Source organism: Otolemur garnettii, unplaced genomic scaffold (assembly GCF_000181295.1).
Source record: "Otolemur garnettii isolate 467f Iridium unplaced genomic scaffold, OtoGar3 scaffold00250, whole genome shotgun sequence".
In the NCBI taxonomy this organism is placed as follows: Eukaryota; Metazoa; Chordata; class Mammalia; order Primates; family Galagidae; genus Otolemur; species Otolemur garnettii.
The window spans coordinates 238,361-255,499 of record NW_003852645.1 but is presented as its reverse complement, the minus strand read 5'-3'; the positions used below and the strand labels follow the sequence as shown (position 1 = coordinate 255,499).

General features: G+C 51.8%; 1 protein-coding gene across 2 annotated transcripts in view; it reads left to right on the top strand.

Annotated features, from left to right (window-relative positions):
- ADGRD1 (adhesion G protein-coupled receptor D1) overlaps window positions 1–17,139 on the top strand; it is a 120,994-nt gene that overhangs the window by 53,690 nt on the left and 50,165 nt on the right. For both annotated transcript variants that reach the window (XM_003802596.3, XM_023508488.1), the window contains one exon: window positions 15,539–15,612. In XM_003802596.3, the coding sequence (XP_003802644.1) occupies window positions 15,539–15,612 (74 nt within the window). The remainder of the gene's footprint in view (window positions 1–15,538; window positions 15,613–17,139) is intronic.

Genomic DNA, 17,139 nt, shown 5'->3' with positions numbered 1-17,139 from the left:
GGGTACCAATGGAGGTGGGAAAGTGATGAACCCAGTCTGTGTTCTGACCTTGCATCTGGGGCTTGCATCTGCAGGCAGGGGGTTGTACCAAGGGTGCTGTGTGGGTATGGTGCAGCTGTAGGTTGGGTGGGGCCCCAGAATGTCCTGGCTCCCCACCTCTCCTGACACTCCCCAGAGGGCTGGCTGGTCTTACTATGCTTTCCCTCCCCAGTGAGACAGAGTTCTTCCTCCTCCCAAAGTGCCTGTTGTAATGTCTTTGAGAGATAGTTTCTTTGTCACTGAAGTCACCAAGCCAATAACTATAAACCCTACAACACCCTTCCTGGCCACATCATTCTCCCCTGCATCTTGCTGTTGTCACCCGTCTGATTGGCCCCAGTCTGCATCCCCACTTGCGGCCTGTGCCCAGCCTTCTGCTTCCTTGCTCCCTCATCTCTTTACAATGACTTCTTAGAAGTGGAACTGCTCAGTCAAACATCCACACATGCATTCCTCATTTTAAAATTTAGTTTGGAAGTTTAAGCCATATCGTGTTTGCTTATGAAGAGACCAAGCAGAATTGTAGACTCCTACATTCAGAAGTCAGGGCTCAGAGATCAGACTGTTCTCATCTTTTCCTTGCCATGTTTTAAAGTATGTTTTGTTGAAATACAACATACTTACAGAAAAGTACACACACAGGTGTACAGTACCACAGCTTTCACTGAGTGGACATCCTCATGAACTCACCTTCAGATCAGAAGGCAGATGTGGCCACAATCCCAGAATACCTGTCCCAGACATTGCCCCGTCTAGCCCTTTGGGCTCATGATAAACAGCACTGCTGGAACATTCTAGGGTGTCATATATTTTGGTGAATGTAGGAATGAACGTTTTTCCTTCCATCACATGCCCAGGAGTGGGGTGACCGGTCAAGGGGTGTGAGTATGTTCAACTTTGGTAGATTTATGCCAAATAGTGTTTCCACAGGGGCCACTGGTTTACATTCCCCTCATCAGAGCAGGAGACGATAGTGTCCAGTGGGGGACACTGCCTGCCTCCCCACATTTGTTTCTTTTTCCGTAATGGCATCAATGGCCTGTTTATTGTTGGATGTTAGGATATCCTTTGTAAAAGCTCTGTGCCATTCAAATTTTATGCCTGTTTTTATATTAAGTTTTCTGCTTTCTTCTTTACTGATTTTTTAAGGAGTTTTGTATATTTAGTCATTTGTTGGTTATATGAGGTTGGGCAATTAAGTTCAAGAACTCATCCTAGAAAAAATGACTACAAATCGTCCACACTCTCTCTGTCTCTGTGCCCCCTGCTTATACCCCTACCCCTGGTCCTCACTCCAGGACCCTCTGATTGGGTTGGGTTCACATGGATCATGCAGGGGCATCCTCCTGTACCAAGATATTTAATTTAATTATACCAGAGAAGTTCCTTTTGCTTGAGAAGTGACACTTGCAGGCTGTGGGGTTCAGTTCATGGACACCTTTGGCCAAGGTTGGGCACCATGTCTGCCTAACACAGAGGCCAGTTAGGGACCCCCAGGAAGCCTCTTGAAGCTCACAGTACCTCAGTCTCAGGCTGTGTGGTGTGTAGACTCTGCACTCTAGTAGCCGCCTGTGGGGTGGGCAGGCCCTCCCTCCTGGGCCCCCTGTGAAAGTGACCTCCTGCGTCCAGCTGCTTTCCTCGGCTGATGTGCTAGGCATAGGGTCTTGAGGCTGCATTGCTCTCTTCCCACAGGGCAGGGCCCTGGGCCCCTTCAGCCACACACTGGAGCAGGTGTGGTGTCAGCCACATCTTGAGAACAGTGAACTCACTCCTTTCCCTGTGGCCTGTGCACCTGTAGCTTGGGTGCCGTGTGATTTAGGATGTGGCACCTGTGGCATGCCACCATTACAATGAGAACACACAGAAAAGACCTGTAATTTAACACACTTGTCTAAAAGCTCATCGCTTTAAGTGAGCTGGTGTGTACAGAGCAGGAGCGGCCAGTGCATGCGGTTAAACACGGGCGCTCAGCCTGTAGCCTGAGTTTCTCAGAGGTGACCTTGGACTGCAGTCCATCTGTCATGATCCACAGTGTGTCTGGACCTTACTGCCCTCCTCCCTCTGCCTGGCCCCTGAGGTCTCTGCCCCTGGACTACACTGCCCTCCTTCAACGACTTGTTCCAGAGGATGACTTCATGATTGTTCCCACATTGGCAACAGTAGCACCAGTGAGAGGATGCCCTTCTCACTGCATGCACGGGAGCCCGGGGATGCCCTTCTCACTGCATGCACGGGAGCCCGGGGATGCCCTTCTCACTGCATGCACGGGAGCCCGGGGATGCCCTTCTCACTGCATGCATGGGAGCCTGGGGATCGCGGGGGTAAAGCCTCCTCCTTAGTCAGCACTCCTCCCGCACTCTCCTGGAGAACAACTGTTTCCCTGCACTATGGCTGGGGCATCTGCTCCTGCTCTGACCCACTTGGCCTCTGGGGACATGGGCCAAGGTACTTCCTCAGGGCTCCTGCTCTCTGGGTTGGTGGACAGCACCTCAGGGACAAGGAGGACAGTGCCCATCAAGGATGGGGTGAGCCCTGCTGGAGCCACAGCCCTCAGCATGACCAGTTCTGTCCTTAGCTGAGGGATGCAGCCTATGGCTGGAGACCCTGAACCTATCAGCACCTCTCCCACTGTTCAGCCCCACGGCCTCTGTCCCTGGAGTAACAGCCCATGCCCATTGTCTACGCCTTCCCACTCTTGCAAGGGTCTGATCAGGCCTGGCAGGAGTGGCCTAGGTGGGCAGGGTGGGGCTGCTGTGTGCAGATGCTCCTGTGCTGGCCTTAGGACAGGAATTCTCATCTGTCCCTGTAGCCCTTCCAGATAGGATTCAGCCAGCAGCATCAGCACAGGGACACTGCGCCCTATGCATGGCTCTGGGTGTCAGGGCAAGGGCTTCTTGAAAGACCATGAGTCAGCTGGGGAGGGGGGAGTTTGGCCTTGCTAGAAATATAACTGTCTATAGCCACCCCTGAAGGACAGTGGCCCACACGGTGGCCTGTTTCTCTCAGTGAGCGTCTGCAGACAAACCATCCCCACCCTGCAGGAGGAAGCCATGGGGACCTCTGACCCCCATCCCATGTAGGGAACATGGCAGGCAGAGCACCATCTCCTTTGAAGGAGGCTCCTGGGGCCTCTCCTCAGCCTGTGCCCCAACATTTCACTAGCAGCAGTGTCCAGCTGCAAGGGCTGTGGTCTTCCTAGGTGGTCAGGTGTCCATTTGTCCTGGAGTTCTGTCTAGCCACTCCATGGCACACAGGCTGGCAAGCCCTGCTTTCTGGATGGGAGGCTGAGCATGGGGTCAGCCTGGGGCAGCAGCCTTTCTGAGCCTGTGAGTGGGGCAATAGGTGGTGCAGTGGGTGGGGGCCCTGGGCCGTCTCCCCATTCTCCTTTCCTGGCGAGTGTGCTTCCTTTCAGCACACCCCGCAGCTGGCCTGGGTGCTCGCCCACCCTCCTGCCTCTGCCTGGTCCTCAGCTGCTACAGTTGTAAGGCCACCAGATGTGCAGAGAGGCCTGCATGCCCCTCCCAGCTTGGACCCACAGCCCCCACTAGGGGAATGGCCACAGAGGGAGCTCCCAGGGACTTGGAGCTCCTTGGAGTTGCAGGGTGGAGGGCCCAACCAGGCACCATCCCAGCTGACGTCCAGATCAGTAATTTATTCCATGATGATAATAGGTTGTTGATCCAGTAACTTTTTATAGTTCACGTAAGAGACTGTTGTCTTCTGAGAAACCATTACTCATTTGCGGGCAGGGCAGGGGTCATTTTTAGATGTTAGCGTGGCCTTCTCGTGCCCTGTGAGGACAAACCCACACTCAGGGATCTGTGTCTGTCCCATGAGGCTAGGTTGGAAGACCTCGCCCTCCCCTGTCTTGAGACTACAGGGGAGTGGATTTTTGTCTGGCTGCCAATTCAGCTTCCGATGGGCTATGGTTTTTCCTGACATTCAGGGCAAGAGGAGGTGGGCAAGAAGAAAGAAAGAAGAGAGAAAGAGAGAACAAGAAAAAGAAGGGGCTTCCAGGGAGGGGAGAGAAGGTGTAGGGAATTGGAGAATAGACAACCCTTTACATGCTCAGTATAGTCAGAGGGCAGCTCTGGAGCTGAGCCCACTGGGCCAAATTCTTGCTCTGTCCAAGGTCCGGGTTAGCCCTATGGCTGTGGTCCCTGATGTCTCTGGGTACTGTCTGAGCACAAGGTTATGTGGGACCATGTGGCCTGCATGCAGCAGGCTGGGTGGCACTTGCTGGCCCTCCACAGGGAGAGATGGTGGGCCCAGCACAGCAGGTCGTCCACACCCCACCCTCTGGTTTCTGCCCATTTGTGCCTGTCAGGCTCTTTCTGTTGGTAAACTTCTGTCCAGCCTACATACCTACCTTTCTCTCATGCCAAGCAATCAGAGACAAATTCTGGGAGTGGAATGCTCACTATATCCTTTTCTGATCTGCTTTAGAGTGCATATGCCACTAAACTGAAGCGTTCATCCACCGACCACCCCAGTCTTATGTCTCAGAAGGGCCGTGTGATCATGTCCTGTTGTGTGTTGATTAGCAGGATTGGTGATTAGCCAGGATGTAACCATGACCCCTGACAGGTGCTTGTGTCTCCTCATGTGTAGGGACAGCTAGGTGGGCTGCCTCATGAGAGAAGCTCAGGGATCTTGGGTGGGGCCTACAGGAACTGCTTTCATAGTACGAGAGGAAGCACCATGTTGCCCAAGAGGACTGGCTGCTCCTGCACTGCTTGGGGTCAGTAGGGAGACTCAGGGCAGCCAAAGTTGCCATTTCTGACTGGAGTGGGGTGAGAGGAGAAGATCTGAACTGAGCAGGGGAGGCCTGGACACGTGGGATCATTGTGGCTGACATGTATCACCCTGAGGAGCTCAAGGAAACATTTTCCTCTGCTTCGGCCTGGTCCTGTCCCTGTGAAACTGGCAGAAATGCTTCGTTTGTAAAGTGTCTGGAGCAAGCTTTGGCTCCCTAGGGTTCCAGGGTTGTGTTCAGGAAGCTGAGGACTTGGCATGTCTGAGCTGGAACAACACTTCCCTTGTTGTCTGTTGGTGGCCCATTACATAACAGGCTATCCTGTCTTTTGAACAGAGATCATCACTGTCATCACTGGCATCATCACCATTAGTGAGATTCCTCATCAGGACCTACCTGTGGTGTTTGTAGTTAGGATGGGCTGTGTATTCTAGAATTGCTCGAACTAAAATTTGACTCATCCTAATCCTGCACAGCAAGCTCTAATCTGAGAATTTCCAGACCCTCCTGGGGTCTGTCTATCCAGAACACCCCTTTAATAGGCCAGGAAAGACAAATGATCAGGTGAGGAGCTGCCCCAGGCAGGAGCCCCTTCTCTGCTGTCTGGCATTGGAGCAGGGGCCCCAGCAGGGAGGACTCTGAGACCCCTGCTGAGTCCAGCCCTGAGGCTGGTGTGGTGGGCATCGGCCATTTCCTGCCATTTCACTCTGACCTTGGTCACTTCATATTCATTTCTCTTCTCATCTATTCCTGAATTTGGCCTGAAGTGAGCTTTTCAACGCACAGCTCTGATTTTGGCTAAACCCCCCTGGGGGCAGCTTTACTGCTCCCATTTCCTGTTCATGAAGGAATTAACAGTCAGATTCCAGGGCTCTCCTGGGGTATAACGGGGAGCAAGGATTTGCTGAATGGTTTCCCTCTTCCAGAGATGAGCAATCAAAACACATTGATTAGCCAGACCTGGGTAAGGTGGGGTTGTCTGTGATCAGGGGCGGGGGATAAAGAGCCTACTAGCAAACTGAGTCAGGACTAAAGTGACAGAGGTCTGGGAAGGAGACCCACACATTCAACATCTAGGACCTCGTCCCTTCTCAAAGGCTTTGCAATGTTGACTTGTTTCATGAGCTCCTTGGGAACCATGGTGATTTTGAAGGTGAGTGCCCAGGGAGGAAGCAAGTGTGAGCCATGACAATTGTACTCGTCTGTGGTGTAGCCATTCCTGCCTCTCCCCTCACAGAGGACAGGAAGCAGCAGGCCAAGTGCACCCAGGAGCCAGGCCCAGGGTGCCTCCGCCCCAGTTTACTGCTCAGAGCACATCTGTGGGATTCTTTGGGCCTGGAAACCAGGAGCTCGCTGCATGGTGCAGCAGGGCCGGAGTCCACTTTTGCACAATGCCTGGGCATTTTCTGTCAGATCTGGGCCCCAGGAGCTCCCAGTGCTGTACCAGTTTCCCAAAGCATCACTTCCAGTCTTTCCCCTTGTTCTTTCTTAGACGGTGTCTGTGGAGTTGGCACCTGCCACTCTAAGACGGAACAAAAGTTGGCCCGGGCCCTCCACGCTGTCGTGTCCTGTCTCCTATCTCTGACATCTCTTCATAGGCACATGCCTGGCATGTGATGCTTTAGATTTTCCTAGGAAACCGTTTTTTGTTTGTTCAAGGCTGGTTACTTCTGCTAAAGTGCTCTGCCAAATAAGGCAAACACACATACTTCAAGTAAGAGCTTTTCCACAAAAGCAAACGCAGTGATCTGGAAAGGACCCAAAATGATTCTTGCAGCCTGGGACTGACAAGTGATCATTTTAGAAGTAATTGGCCATCACCCCATGATAACCTCATAAGCAAGATTGGTTTTGAGAATTTTAGACATTTTTAGACTTTCTGTAACTGCAGTCAAATTAAATGAATTAGAACATCACTAATCAACATGGATACATCTCCAAAAATCAGCTAAATAAAAAAGTATCCAAGATGGCAGGGTACCAGTGTTTCGTGGCCACACCAAGTAAAGTTAGCCACTATTCCATGGATGGTTATTTATCCGGTTTAATGTGGGGACTGGGGAGCAGGGGCTGGGTCACATGGTAAGAAAAGTTTCAGTTTTGCTCATGAATGTTGCTAGATGAAATTCCACCAGTCTCGTCAGTGTGCAGGGGTATCTGGTTGAGGATTTAACTTGTATTTCCTGGTTTCTGCTGAGCAGAGTATGTCTGCCATCCATGCTTGCCGCCCTCCTAGTCCCCATCTCCTGCCCTGTCCCACCCACTCCGGGCCCACAGCAGCCCAACCTGCAGGGAGTCCCCAGCCCAGACTACTCCAGTGGCTCACTGGAAAACAACAAAACATATTTATTAAGGCAAAAAAGTAAACTGCACTCATTTAAAGTGTTCAATGTATAGACCAGCAAAACCATCACTGTGGTGAACATAACGCTGACCGTGCACACAACCTGGGGTTTCCTGGCTCTGATTATAATCCTTTCCTGTCCTTCCTGCCTCCCAGCTGCCCCCATCCTGAGACAACTGCTAGTCCTTGTTCTTTCCCCTGTGGACTAATTTGCATTTTCTAGAACTTTAGGGACATGGAATTGTACAGTGTGTTTTTTTGTTGGGCATTTTTCACTCAGCACTGTCATTTTGTGAGGCTGTCAGTTGTCAGGCTAAGCCAGTTTTCACTCCCCTGCTGAGCCAGGATGCTTCTCAGTACCCCGCCATTGCTCTGTGGATCTAAGACTTCCCACCCTGCTGGGCTTGGGTTGCTCCTGCCCGGATAGGCTCCAACCACAGTCCCCTGTGCTCCTCTCGGGCTGCTCTTTCCTTCACCAGGAAGGCTCCTCACCACATGCACTGATCCTCTTGGTGCCCAGAGCTCAAGGGGACCCTCTGCAGACCTTAGAGCCCCCCTCTAGGTGGCTCTTTCCTCTCTGGTCTTCTGCCCTTAGACATCTAAGTTCTGGGGACTTTGCTGAGTCCTGCCTGTATTTCCCTTCCCTACTCCACGGTTTGCAAAATTTCTCAAGGCTGGAATTGGGTTCTGTCTCTGAGCTCACCTGTCCCCCATCAACACCTGTTGTCCAGTGTCCTGAACAAACTCCTTGTGTTCAGTTGTTTCTGACGGGCAGGTTGATCCTGTCTTTATTAGATCTCAGACATAGGTCTAAAAGTGATGCTGAGGGCTTTGGCTCTCCCTGTGTGACGTGGGAGCCACCAGAGCATCTGAGCACAGAGACTGGGAGACTGACTAGGTGTTCACAGACCTTGTGCTGTGGGGAGGAGCCCTGCTCAGGATGGTGGGGGGAGTCCGGAGGCAGGTTACGTTCCGATCTGCCATCAAGACTTGCTGACATTGTCAACATGGGGTGTCTCCAAGATTTGGCTGCTCAGAAAATAGGACATTAACTGATACGGGCAAGGGTACAGGCAGCTCCAGTGTCAGGAGTAAGGGCAGGAGCCATGTGTTGGACCTGTTAGGTTTAAAGGCCTGTGAACATCCCAGTGGAGATGTTGCATGGATGCTTCTAGACAAGCAGTTTTCAACCCCTTTATAACAATGAAAATACATTGCGCCATTAGGAAGGTTGAGAACCGAGAGAGCCCCAGTCTTGAGATGTAGATTTTGGAGTTTTCCAGCTGGGCACACTGCCACCTTGAGCAGAGCTAGCTTCGCTGGTGAGAAAGAACAGGAAAATGCATGTAGGCCAAGTGAGCATCAGTGAAGCATCAGAGTCTGCGGGCGCTCAGGGAAGTACCTCCTGGGGCCACCTCTGGATCCAGTTTGAGCAGAGACTGCCAGAGCAGATGAGGGGCTGCCCTCCTGGGGAGACCCATGCTGTCCCCTCCTCCTTTCTATTTCTGATCTAGTCTGTAATCCATTTGGAGGGAGATTGCGGTGAGGCCCTGCCAACCCGTAAATACCACAGCCACTTTCCTGAAGTTGCCAGAGGAGTCACCACAGGGACCTGGGCTGGTTCCCGAATACTGTGGGAATCCTGAGCTACTGATGGACAGAGGGAGCTGGTGCTGCATGAAGCCCAGTGACTTTGGGCCGTCAGGGTCTGCTCTGTTCCAGAAAACCTCGTTCACTGGCTTTAGTGACTGCGCGCATTGAAAGACAGAACCAGAGGACTACTGTATCTAATCAGTTGGTGTTTTAATTATCAACTGTGAGCATCTGGGGTTCCTCTCCCTGCCTCTGGATTTCTTTGGCCTGACATTAAACAGAGCATTAAACTTCAGCTGTTCTGTTAGGGATGAAGGAACATTAATTTCACCTGCCAAGTGAGGAGTGGGGAGAGAAGGTGTGAGGTGGGGAGAGAAGTGTCCAAGTGAGCTTGGCCACTATGGACAGTGGTGTTGTGATGACTTTTCTGATATGGAGAAGGGCCATTTGGCTGAGGCCATTTGGCTCTGTGCCCAGTTTAGACAAATTCCACACACAGGTCCCTTTGCATCCCTGACTATTGTCACAGTAAAAGCCATGGCATCTCTATTTCTCTTGAAAATTTAAAGACACACAGCCGTTGGTAATGCTTTTCTCTTGTTTCTGTAAGTCATCCCCAATTCTTCTTGGATAGAGGCCAGTTAGAACCATATAAATAAAAGGATAATTAATGGATTGGCTCTCTTGGACTTAAACACTTTGGCCAATTTCATGACGAGAAGAACAAAGGGAAGAAAACCAAAACTCTAAGTGCTGGGCGAGATTTCCAATAGCCACAGTCCAGAAGCCAAAGTGAAAAGCTGTCACACTTTTATAGGTGTTTATAGGTGTTGCTTTTCTTGGCTGACTCCAGCACTGACATGAGCGAGATTGCCGGGAAAACTTGTACATTCTGGGGACAGCACCTGCGTGGATTTTCTGTTCTGCCATTTATTTTTGCTCCTGATGAATGTCACAGGATGGAGTTTGGATGCTTTAGTGCTGAGGACTTCCGTGCTCTGGGAGGCATGTGGATTCTGGGCCGGGCATCCCACCCACCCTGCAGCTCCTAGAGCTGACAGAGTGGGGGGCCCAGCTGGTCACTGGAGTCAGGGGCATCTGAGTGCACAGCCATGCACAGGTCCCTGATGTGCAAGGGGTGGGGAGCCCACAGCCATTCTGGGAAAATTCAGACCCCAGGACAATGAAAAGGCAGGTAAAATTCAGGTATAACACACACTTCTTGAGTAATGTGGTGTTCAGGGTCAGCTCTGGAATCAGGACATCTGGACTTGAATCCTGAATTGTGGGGTGAGTCCCTCTAACCACAGTGTGGCTTCCTGGCTCTTTTTGTAAAGTGAGGCAGGGGTGTAACAAGTGACAGGGTGCTATGGGATCAAATTCATGTAAAACATTTAGGACAGGAGCAGGCATGGAGCGAGTGCTGGGAAAAAGTTACCCATTGCCTGAGCACCATGGGGAACTCACACATGGGGTCTTAGTGGGGACTTCAGCGGCCACGGGGTGGGTGTTGGGGACTTTAGATGTCAGCAACAGACACTGACGCTGGTTCTCTGGAGCAGAAAGGTGGTTTATCGGAAAGATAAGGGGAGCGTTGCATCAAGGAGAGGGCATGGAAAGGAGACAAAGTCTAAGGTCTTAGAAATACATTATTTCTCATTTTTATGTTACTTTTTGTACTCAGCACAAAAAGCAGAGGCTCTATGAGATAACAATATAAAATATTTTGAATGGGCTGAGTGAAAATAAAGATGTTATTGTTCATTATTGCATATATTAAAAAGTAAACATTGCCTCAGTGCTGTTCGGTGGCCAGAGTCCCTTGCCTTCTATAACCACGGGCCTAATGACCAATCAGGGCTTCACCCACCCTTGTGATGAGGAAAGGCAGCGTCTGTCCCCAGAGAGGCGAAGCCACAAGCAGAAGCTTGCAGTGTCTGCCTGCAGCGCTGTTCTGAAGACTGACAATAGCACCACGTGGAGAGGACACTGCCCTGAAGAGCCTCCCCGAGCCTCCCTCTTGGTTCTTGGGGCTTTCGGCCACAGCTCCCTTAGCCTCAAGGGACTGGCTGCTGCTGCTACAGGGAAGAGGTTCACCACCTGTGGGTGCAGGACTCAGCCTTCAGGTGGAGATAGTTGGGCAGGGGAGGCTCCCAAGAGCTCCTGGTGCACCCAGGAGTGGCCTTGTAGGGCAGTCCTGACCCGCCTCCATGGACAGGATGACCCACGTCCACCCTGTCCTCCACATGTTGGTGCCTTCTTTCTGGCTCTCATGGTCTTTGGTTCATGCTCCGCCTTCCTGCAGGTTTCTCAAGACATCATGGCTGCTAAATGCCAAGCCCACAGGTCAGTGCGTGGGATCTGGTCTGGCTCACATTGCCCACTTTCTACCGAGAGCCTTGTGACCAGGTGTTACCTGGGCAGGGATTCGAACATGCTATCTGCTCAATTGTGAGCAGGCCGTTGTAATTCCAGATCCCCATGCAGTTTCAGTTTGTTTTTTTCTTTGGATTTTGAAACATCACAGCAATTTCCTCTCTGCTTGTTTCTCTCCCCCACCATCAGACCTCTGTGTGAGCTGGAGGGGAGGGTCAAGAGTCTGCAGGGTCCCCTTATCCCCAACTAGATTCCTGGGGCTCAGCAGAGGACAGTGGGACTTGGAGAACTGTGAAGGGACACGGTTTTGAGCTTAATTCATGCTGGAGGGTGACCCTGTCTCCAGACCACAGAGTCCCACATTGCCGATGAATGAGCAGAAAACTTGAGTCCTTGAAGTTTTACAAACACCACATTTCCCGGAGGGTCTTGAATAAGGGGGTCAGTGGGTCTCTCTGACCCTGCTGCATCTCAGGTGGCTGCCACCCTTGCTGATGTCTTGCACGCGCCTGCCCTTCCACTGAGTGACTTTGGCTATATGTGAGGAAGACAGTAGCAGGTCAGAAGGTTGAGAGGTGACTCTGTAGGACAAAGGCATGGCTCCATAATCTGAAAATAAGGATCTGCACATATCAGCACTGCATGGGGGCCATTTGTGCATCCTGTGGTCAGGACTCATCCCATTATGGGATGGAGCCTACTGAAGCCGCCTAAGGCTAAAGGGTCCTCTGCTGGCTTGTGGGCCTGGGAGGCTGGAGAGGTGAGATCAGGGGTGCCTGTTTCAGTATCCATGGGGTGTCCTGGATAATGTTATCACACATAGGCAGAAGGGTAACTGTGGTTCCAAAGCAGCCTGGGCTGAATATGGCATTCTAGGGCTTAAGCACAGCGTCCACGGGTGTCCTCTGTGCCCCACATGCAGACAATTTGTATGGAGGGGTCACAGTGGCAAAGCCCTGGTGAGCCCCTGCCCTCCGGTCAATAGGTCCATGGTGATGCCTGGCCTAACCTTTCACCCTCAGCATTGGGGTAGCCCTACTCATCAGCCTGTCCTCAGATTCCATGATTTGGGGGTTGCCCACATCCCATCTTGCCCTGCCAGTGTAAAGGCCTTGGCAGAGGACAGTAGGACTCAGGGATATCTCAGGGCCCATCAGGTTGTGGCTGTCGCAACCTCCTAGGCAGCAGGAGACATTGGAAAACACCAAGAAACTGAGGCAGTTTCAGGTTTCTTCTGGTCTCTTCCCTCCCAATCCTTCTGTTATTCCACTTTCCCTCAGGGTGGGGCATCCCAGGTGTTCAAAGCCCTGAACCCTGGCTTGTCGTGAGGTGAGCTGGCCTGGAGATGAGGGTGGCTACACATAGCTGCCCTTGTCCTTCCACTGAGATCTGCCCATGCCTGCCCACTGCTCTGGACATGGAGTATTTTGGCCCCTTGTACTGATTCGCTTAGGATCAAATTTAAAGACTATGGTGCCATCTCTCTTTTGCCTGGGACCATGATGGTCAAGTATCTCCCTTTGTTATTTATAGATAAAACTATCTAATGACCTTCATCCATTTTCTGTTGCTATAACAGAATACCTAAGACTGGGCAGTTTGTGAAGAAAAGCAGGCTCATGGTTCTGGAACCTGCAAAGTCTAAGATCAGGCATCTGCATCTGACAATGGTGGGATGCTGCTTCATCTCATGATGGAAGAGCAGGAGAGAAAGGCAGCAAGAGCCAGCTAGGCTTGTGCTCGTGTCCACCCAGGATAGCGTTAACTCACACACACCCATGTTAATGGCATGAGTCCATTTTGAGTGCTGCACCCTTACAACCCACCCACCCTCACTGCTGCACTGAGAGTTAAGAGTCTAAGACAAGAACTTCTGGGGAGGGGGGCACATCTAGACCACAGTACTCAAATAAAAAGCAAGCAAATATCTAAATAAGGAACGCTAACAAGGTATCATTAAATACCATATTCCTCTCTTCTCTCCATGTGCGTCTCCCAGAAGGGGATACTTTTGTGCACCTGCTTATGAGTGGCAGGTGATAACCCTCAGCTGCTTCTCCCCCAATGGCAAAATCATTATGGTGCTTTGAAGGGAGAACCAGATCTATAGGTGATATTCTTGAGGGTATGTGCAATACTCCTCTTTAGACACACTTAAGTGAAGTGTGTCCTGTGGAAAATGAAGCCACTTGGGGCAGAGCCAGCTTCCCTCGGGCACAGCTCAGCTGGAGGACTCAGCAGGAAGCTCAAGGGTGTCACCTCCTCCAGCCTCAGTGAAGACTGCACTGGTGGGGTCGCCTCCCTTTCTCTCCTGTCGCATTCCCCGGCCTGATTGAAATGGCTTTTATCTCTGGCTCAGGCATCTGGGAGGCTCACAGCTGCTGGAGCTTTCTGCATTTCCCTGTGAAGTGTGGGCCCTGCACAGATGACTCACCTCTGTCCTCTGCAGTGCGCCTCCTGCAGGCCACCCCAAATTGTGCTCTGGGAAACTCGGGAGGCCTCCTTTTAGGGAGACTTGCTGAGCACCTTTGTTCTAGGGAGGCCTCCTTTTAGGGAGACTTGCTGAGCACCTTTGTTCTAGTTCGGCTGTGAATTCCAAACACAGAAGGAGGCAATTTGCTTTTCCCATCCCAGCAGCTGATCCTGCGATGGAACTTCTGACAATGAGGGAGGGTGAGTCCCCATTTCAGGGTGTGACCTTGGCCCCAGACCCAAGTAAACACTCTCTGCTTTCCCCACCCTTCCGACCACACACACACTTGGCTTGTTGTGGTGCTGGCTGGGTTTGGAATTTCCTTTGAAGAGTGATTGAGAGGGGCAGTCGAAGTGTCTGGGCTTCCGGAGGCCACCCCAGCCTCTGCTCCACCCCAGGGGAGAGGCTCCTTCCCCAGGCCTGGAGGTCAGGAAGGAAGGAGTCTCACTTTGGTCCTGGAAAAGCCTCCAGTGCTTGCGTCGATGTGTATGAGTCCAGCTGCCGGCTTTCCTGATTCATTGTTTGGCTTTAAGAATGTCTTTTAAATTACACAAGTAACACACAGATGCACCTGCCTGTTAATAAATTTCACATGATGCTACACAGAGGCGAGTCTGGCTCCAGGGCAGCCTGGAGGCCAAGGAAGCCTCAGCACCACTCCTCACCGAAGCTCATGGGTTTGGGGTTACAGTTCCCTGTTTGCTTGTCTGTGGCTCGGGGTGATGGGGGCACAGGGCTTTCTGTGTCTGAGCACCCAGTCCACAGTGTGTTGTAGCTTTGGGAAGACAGAGGAGAAAACGTCCTTTCCAGGCAGTTTTAAGAGACTCCATAATATATTAAAATAAACCTAGGATACCAGGGAGTGGCAGCAAAAAGAGTGAAGATTCCATTTTGTGAAAATACTGGTAATAATGAGTACTTTGAAGAGCTCGGAGGAGCTCCCAGACTGAGATGAGGAAAATCACAGTGAGCCCTTTGGCCCTGCAGCCACTCCGAGATGCCTGTCCAGGCATCCCCAGTGGGGAAGGAGGAGCTCGAGCCCTAGGATGGTGCTAGTTGGGTACCGTGTTGCTCTGTCCTGCATAGAGCTGAGGACTGACTGGCCTGAAAAGGAAGGTTAGGAGGCTGCCGAGTGTGGGGAGGAAGATAGAGTGTGGGGCAGTCAGACCTGAGGTGCTTAACTGATGGACAGGGAATCAACTAGATGCCATTAATCTCAGGAGCCCCGGTTTCCCATGGGGGTCCCTGCCCTGGAGCCTCCTGCTGCAGCCGGCTGGAGTCTGTGCATCTTGTTCAGAGCATAGCCCACTGCAGAGCCCCGAAGTTGGCCAGGAGCAGCCCAGGAGAGCATGCGTCCCCATGACCTCATTGTCCTGCTCACTCACTCATTCCTTTGTCCATTCATCTGACGATTAAGTAAGCACCTGCTGTCTGCCAGCCACTCATTAGATTCTGGGATGTGGCAGTGAGTAAGACAGACAAAGCTCTGTTTTTTGTTATTGTACATTCTAGAAGGGAAGCGAGCAAATAAGTAAATGTTCTCATATTATTGTAACTACATATTTGAATATATTAAACAATATGCCACATGGTTATCCATACTGTGAAAAAATAAATGAGAGGGAAGGATATGGTGAAGAGCTCTCTGAGGACTCATACTTGAGCAGAGAACTGGTGGGAGGAGCCAGGTTGTCTTTGGGGAGGTACATGCTTCAGGGTGCAGCCAGTGCAAAGGCCCTGGGGTAGAGGATACCCAGATATGTACTAGCATGAGTAAAGGAGAGGAGGGAGTGAGGTGGACCAGGTGTCGTGGGACCAATAGGGATGGGGATGGAAAGCCAGTGGCTGTGCACATTGAAACCCCAGGTCACGGGCCGAGGGCTGGATCCCACATCAGCTCTGAGGGGCTGGCCACTCCAGCTGCATCACTGACCAAGTCTGTATTCTTTCATTTCAGACTCGTAAGCAGTACAGTGAGGCCACCAATGGGAGCAACCATGTCTTCCTATATTGCGCCTTCCTGGACTTCAGGTACCATCTGTGTGGGGGCTGCAGGACAGGGGCAGGGCAGGGGAGGAGGGGGAGGGGATGCAGTGTGGGATGGTAGCAGGCCCGCCATATGCCACCCAGGGGATGATCTGGGTGTGGGGTAGGGCCTGGGACATGCTGGACAAGGCTTCTTCTCCAGACCATGATGGCTGTCATCACACAGATTGGTCAGAACAAAGTCTCTTAAAGCTCAGGTGACTTTCAAACCAGTTCAGCAGAAATGCCAGGGATCTCATAGAGGTTACCATTTGGGTAGAGCAGGTCTCGATGCCAAGTCACAGGGGTCTTAAGGAAGGGGCTGGAGAGAGAGGCTGGCTGACAAGTCAGCATTTTCCCGTTTCAAAACCTTGATGGCCACACTGACCTGGGCTGCACATCAGCCCTGGTTCAAACTGAGCCCTCAGCCTCTGCTGCTGGGCACCAGCTCCAATGCCCTTCTCGGCATCACCAAGTCCACCTGTTGCATTCATTCCCCTCCCACCTGCCTCGCCTCTGCCCCACTCACCTCCATAGTGAGCCTGCTGCCCAGGGGGTCTCCTCTGAATGTGAGCTCGCTGTGAGTGGCTCCCACAGTCAGAGCACCCCAGAGGTGGGGAGGGGTAGTCAGTGAATACGTGGGACTGGCCCCCTGGCCCGATGTCCCTAGATCAGCTGAGCTTTCACAGCTGGATATTTCCACGAAACTTCCCAATATTTAAAACACTGCACAGACAAACAGAACACGTCAGGGCCTCCACTCACGCCCTACCTGACACCTGATCACCCTGTGTCCATCAGGGCTCCCCATAGGGCCCTTCCCTGTGCCAGGACTCCAGGTACTGGAGTACCTCCTGCTACTTCCGGATGGGACCACCCCCTAGGCTGTGCTGTCTGCAGGGCTCCACACCTCTGCTCTGCCCCGCCCCACTGCAGAGGCCTCTGTACCCTGCACGTGCAGGATGCTGACCTGGGGGCGTCTGCAGAGGGCGAGCTTAATTCCCCTTTCTCTCTGTCCTGTGAGCAGTGAGGAAGATGCAGCTGACCCCCTGTGACCCCATGGCAGGGCCTGGCTCTTGCTGTGACCATCAGCTCGTGCCTCTTCATGGACTAATGGCTCTGTAATTCTAGTGATGTCATCTTGGTTAAGCTTGGCAGGTTGTAGCTCTTTCCCTTTACTTATTCGTGGAAATGTTAAAGCATGTTCTCCCAGAAATAGTCACCCCAATTGGAGGCACTCCTGGAGAGTTATGATTAGAAGGGGAGGTAGGGCTTTGTAAAATCCAGACTGGCACCTCCGTTTTTATTTGTGAAGAAGTCATAGCAACAGAGAACAGTACGAAGAATAATGGAACAGATGCAGGTGTCTATTGCCCCGAATTTATAACTGTCAGCATGTTAATATTTTTATGTTTTTTAAGAATGAAACTAGCGAAACGTCAAAAATGATGTTAGAGAACACTTTGCCTTCTTCCCTGCTGACCGCCGTCCCCCGAGGCAGCCACCAACTTGAGTACCAGATGCATCTCCTCC